Source organism: Aquarana catesbeiana, linkage group LG05, assembly GCF_042186555.1.
Source record: "Aquarana catesbeiana isolate 2022-GZ linkage group LG05, ASM4218655v1, whole genome shotgun sequence".
In the NCBI taxonomy this organism is placed as follows: domain Eukaryota; kingdom Metazoa; phylum Chordata; class Amphibia; order Anura; family Ranidae; genus Aquarana; species Aquarana catesbeiana.
Genome location: NC_133328.1, coordinates 455271377 through 455277376, shown reverse-complemented (window position 1 = coordinate 455277376; position 6000 = coordinate 455271377). Strand labels below are relative to the sequence as shown.

At 44.5% G+C, this 6000-nt stretch overlaps 1 protein-coding gene across 1 annotated transcript in view; it reads left to right on the top strand.

The window, feature by feature from the left end:
* Window positions 1-1547: 1547 nt before the first annotated feature.
* Window positions 1548-6000, top strand: part of GNAL (G protein subunit alpha L) — a 433469-nt gene continuing 429016 nt past the window's right edge. Inside the window, exon 1 of the mRNA XM_073631319.1 lies at window positions 1548-2380. Within this exon, the coding sequence (XP_073487420.1) occupies window positions 1882-2380 (499 nt within the window). The 5' untranslated portion in view covers window positions 1548-1881. The remainder of the gene's footprint in view (window positions 2381-6000) is intronic.

Genomic DNA, 6000 nt, shown 5'->3' with positions numbered 1-6000 from the left:
AAACTGATTGTATGGTCAAATTGTAACATGTTTACTGTACAAAGTAAGGTCCGCTGGCATGGACCATAGGGTGAGTACATGGATTGAAAACTGGCTACAAGGGCGAGTACGGAGGGTGGTGATAAATGGGGAGTACTCTGAATGGTCAGGGGTGGGAAGTGGAGTCCCTCAGGGTTCTGTGCTGGGACCAATCCTGTTTAATTTGTTCATAAACGACCTGGAGGATGGGGTGAACAGCTAAATCTCTGTATTTACGGAGCTAAGCTAAGCAGGGCAATAACTTCTCCGCAGGATGTGGAAACCTTGCAAGAAGAGCTGAACAAATTAATGGGGTGGGCAACTACATGGCAAATGAACTTTAATGCAGAAAAATGTAAAATAATGCATTTGGGTGGCAAAAATATAAATGCAATCTATACACTGGGGGGAGAACCTCTGGGGGAATCTAGGATGGAAAAGGACCTGGGGGTCCTAGTAGATGATGGGCTCAGCAATGGCATGCAATGCCAAGCTGCTGCTAACAAAGCAAACAGAATGTTGGCATGCATCAAAAAGGGCATCAACTCCAGAGATAAAATGGTAATTCTCCCACTCTATAAGACTCTGGTCCGGCCTCACCTAGAGTATGCTGTCCAGTTCTGGGCACCAGTCCTCAGGAAGGATGTACTAGAAATGGAGCGAGTACAAAGAAGGGCAACAAAGATAATAAAGAGTCTGGAACAGGGATCTCAAACTGGTGGCCCTCCAGCTGTTGCAGAACTACAAGTCCCATCATGCTTCTGCCTGTGGGAGTCATGCTTGTAACTGTCAGCCTCGCAATGCATCATGGGACTTGTAGATTCGCAACAGCTGGAGGGCCGCCAGTTTGAGACCCCTAGTCTGGAGGATATTAGTCATGAAGAAAGGTTGCGAACACTGAACTTATACTCTTTGGAGAAGAGACGTTTGAGAGGGGATATGATTTTAATATACAAATACTGTACTGGTGACCCCACAATAGGGATCAAACATTTTCTCAGAAGGGAGTTTAACAAGACTCGTGGCCACTCATTAAAATTAGAAGAAAAGAGGTTTAACCTTAAACTACGTAGAGGGTTCTTTACTGTAAGAGCGGCAAGGATGTGGAATTCCCTTCCACAGGCAGTGGTCTCAGCGGGGGCGCATTGATAGTTTCAAAAAACTATTAGGTAAGCACCTGAACGACCTCAACATACAGGGATATGTAATGTAATACTGACACATAATCACACACATAGGTTGGACTTGATGGACTTGTGTCTTTTTTTTCAACCTCACCTACTATGTAACTATGTATAGTGAGTGTCCAATCAGATCGTGTAGTGTAAGACCAGCTTTGATCCCTGATGAAGTGCCCCCCCCCCCGTGGATAAGCCGATTGACAGGAGAAGAATTTGGATAGCGATGATGGAGAAAAGCGAGAATGTCAAAACGGGTGTATTGCACAGAAAAGCTGCGCCCCTGGTGTCGCCCTTGCGCAGGCTGAGTGTGGTGGATGCGCGTGTTGTGCGGTGATTACGGTAAAGTGGACCGGCCTGCTGAGGTCCCCGGCGGTGTCAGGTGATCGGTGCTGTGTGTACGGAGCTGAGCGGAGAAGATGCACGATGGCCCGCTGGCAATGTAACGGGCTGCTGGGCTCTGTATTCTCCGCTCCTCCCGGGATCCCCGAGTGGATGATGAAGAGCTAAGCTCCATCCCGCCGCCCAGCACACTGCCATCTCTGAGAACGTCTCTCCATTGATCCGGGGTGCGCCCATCGCCGAATCCGCCCCCCCCCCCGATCTCTCCCTCCTCACCCGATCTCTGCCCATCGATCTGTGGCTATTGATCGCCGGGCTCCAGCACGTGTACATCTCCCGAGCCATGGGGCTCTGCTACAGCCTCCGGCCGCGGCTGTTCGGTGATCCCAGCGGCTCCATCTCTAACGCCGCCACCAACTCAGACACCGAGCAGCCCCCGGAGCTGTCAGTGCCTATGAGAGCCGGGGACCTGAGGCATGGGGATCTGCACCGGACCCCCGCCGGATCACAGCAGCAGCTCAGGGACGGACAACCTCGCCGGGGGGAAATGTGCAAAGCGGCCAGAGGGGACAGTCCGGACGGGCTACTACTACTACTACAGAACGGGGGAGGCAGCGGCACCACCGGGGACAACAAGCAGCAGCAGCAGCACAAGCCCACCAAGGGCCAGCAGGCGCAGCAACAGCAGGTGCAGCAGCAACAACTGCAGAAGGGATGGGACAAACTCCGACTGGAGGAGAAGGAGGCTGAGAAGGAGGCCAAGAAAGTCAGCAAGAGCATAGATCGGGTACTGAAGGAGCAGAAGAGGGAGTACAAGCAGACCCATAGACTGCTCCTCCTAGGTAAGTGCCTCTCCTTCCATTTCTACCCTTATATGGTGGGTAGGTGGCCATGCCTGCTGCTGACACTACCTGTCTGCTTTATGTTGTCCTTGACATTTTATGGTTGGCCTGCATCCTCTGCATCTCAGTCTACATCCTCTCTTATACACAGGGACCCCCATAGGAGGTCTGATCAACCCATGGGTGGAGGTGTACATAGACAATTAATATATATTCTATCATCTTATGGGAAATACCTGTGTATCTCAGTCTACATCCTCCCTTATTGTAAGGGACCTATACACTCATACTTCCCATAGGAGTCTAGGCCTGGAGGTCTAATCAACCCAGGGATGGAGGTGTACATAGACAGTTATTATATATTCTATCATCTTGTGGGAAATACCCGTATATCTCAGTCTACATCCTCTCTTATACACAGGGACCCCCATAGGAGGTCTGATCAACCCATGGGTGGAGGTGTACATAGACAATTAATATATATTCTATCATCTTATGGGAAATACCTGTGTATCTCAGTCTACATCCTCCCTTATTGTAAGGGACCTATACACTCATACTTCCCATAGGAGTCTAGGCCTGGAGGTCTAATCAACCCAGGGATGGAGGTGTACATAGACAATTATTATATATTCTATCATCTTATGGGAAATACCTGCATCCTGTGCATTTCAGTCTACATCCTCTATGATACTGGGACCCATACACTGAGCCTTCCCATAGGAGTCTAGGCCTGGAGGTATGAGCAACCCAGGGATGGAGGTGTACATAGACACTTATTATATATTCTATCATCCTATAGGAAATGCCTGCATCCTGTGCATCTCAGTTTACATCCTTTATGATACTGGGACCCATACACTTATACTTCCTATAAGAGTCTAGGCCTGGAGGTATGATCAATCCAGGGACTAAGGTGTACATAGACAATTACTATATATTCTATCATCTTATGGGAATGCCCGCGTCCTGTGCATCCCAGTGTACATCCTCTCTTATACTAAAGGACCTATACACTGAGCCTTCCCATAGGAATATAGGCCTGGAGGTCTGATCAACCCCGAGATGGAGGTGTACATTGCTGAATTATAGATATTCTATAATATAAAAGCATATGTCTGTATCCTGTGCATCTCATTCCACATCCCCTATGGTATTGGGACCCATACACTGACATAGGAGCCTTTCCCTGGAGGTCTGATCAACCCAGGGATGGAGGTGTTCATAGCTGATTAATATATATTCTATAGTCTGATGGGAATTGCCTGCATACCATGCATTCCAGTCTACATCCTCAGTTACGCTAAAGGACCTATACACTGATGATTTTATAGGAGTCTACTCCTGGAGGTCTGATCAACCCAGGAATGGAGGTGCACATGGCTGAATAATAGATCATATAGGAAATGCCTGCATCCCGTGCATCTCATATTCTACATTCCCTGTGTCACTACATCTTCTATTATGGTAAAGGACCCATACACCGATACATTCCATAGGAGCCTAGCCTTGTCCTGGATGTGTGATTATCCCAGGGATTGAGGTGTACATAGCTGATTAATAAATATATAAGCCTTAATCTGATGCAAAACGCCTGCATCCTGTGCATCTCATATTCTACATGCTTTGTTACACCAAAGGACCTATACACAGACACATTCAATATGAGTCTACTTCTGAAAGTCTGATCAACCCAGTTATGGAGGTGTACATAGCTGACTAATAAATATATATTCTATAATCTGATAGGAAATGCATCCTGTGCATCTTGTTTTACATCTTCTATTATGGTAAGGGACCCATACACTGATACTTTCCATAGGAGCCTAGCCTACTCCTGGAGGTTTGATTATCCCAGGCATGGTGGTGCACATAGATAATTTAATAAATATGTATGCTTTGATCTGATCCAAAATGCCAGAACCCCATGTATCTCATTCTACATCCCCTATTATACTAAAGGACCCATACTTTCCACAGGAGTCTAACCCACTCCGGATGTCTGATTAACCCAGGGATGGATGTGTACATAGCTGATTAATAAATATCTATGCTATAATTTGACAGAAAATGCCTACATCTTGTGCATCTTGTTCTACATCCTTTTATATGCTAAAGGGCCCATACACTGATGCTTTCCATTGGAGTCAAGCCTACTTTTGGAGGTCCTATCAGCCTAGGGATGAAGGTGTACATAACTTATTAATAAATATATATTCAATAATCTGATAGGAAATGCCTACACCCTGTGCATCTTGTTCTACATCTTCTATTATAGTAAAGGACCCCAATACACTGATGATTTCCACAGGAGCCTAGCTTACTCCTGGAGGTCCTATCAGCCTAGGGATGAAGGTGTACATAGCTAATTAATAAATATATATTCTTTATTATGATAGAAAATTACTTCCATGTGGTGCTGAATGCGTGTACACAGATGAGTGTGAACTCTGTCCATTTGTACAGTGTTAGCTGTTTGCGATTCATACAATCATGTCGATGGTGGTACCCCACCCAAGCAGCATTCAAGGGGGTGGAACATGGGCTGCAATCACAGTAAGGCGGTGGTGATTTAACCATTAGTAGCCTGGATTATAAACCTCTTTCTAGAGTGACAATGTCACATAAAACAGCAAAAATACAATTGTAGCGTTTGGACCAGTCACATACTTTCATTTCCATAGGACCATCCTAGGAAAGGCAGGCGCTGATGGTATCTTTAGTCTACCTAAGCAGTATAAGCATGTTTTAGCTAATTGTCATTTTCCTGTGCCTTGCTTCAGGGAAATAGGTGAGTGTGTAATTGATAAATCTGTAGTAATGTGATCCTAAGGGATGTGTCATTGTGCTTTGCCACTTTGCTTTCACTGCTCAGGCGTATAATTTATCCCGAGCGTAAAGGCCAAACACTCTATGTGGTCTTGCAGGCTGCTGATGAAGGCCTGAGCATGTACTGTAGCACTGTATCCCACTCACTAGCATCACATACCATATGGCTGAAATGTATTTATTACAGAATAAACAGCACTAGCTGCACATTGTGTTTGTTATGTGTTGTTTAAAGCCATATTAATGTATATACTAATGGGATTATATATAAGAGCTGATGAGCAGGGCCTTCTGAACCCTCCTGTGTTGAATTGTATTGAAACTGTGCTGTCTCCCTTTATTTTGTAAAGCACTGTGCAAACAGTTGCCTTCTAAATCCTGTATAATATTCATATTAAAAATTATTTGTAGTCATTTCGTTTTGTATGTCTAAATAAAAGAAAAAATACTGTAAACGGGACTTTATTGAACACAGACAAATATAAATGAAACATAAAAAATATATATACTTTTTATGTTTCATTTATATTTGTCTGTGCTCAATAAAGTCCCTTTTATATATATATTTTTTAGGAAAACAGAAGGGTTGATACATTTATATTATGAAAAACATTAGGGCATGGCAATAGCACTGGCATAGACATATATAAATGATACAGTGTGTATTTTTTGTGTTTAGCTTTTTATTTTAAATTGTACATATCGAAAAAGCTACACACAACAGAGAAGAAAACATTAAAACTCATACACAACACAAAAGGAATGGCAATGACAAACATACAAGAAGGGAA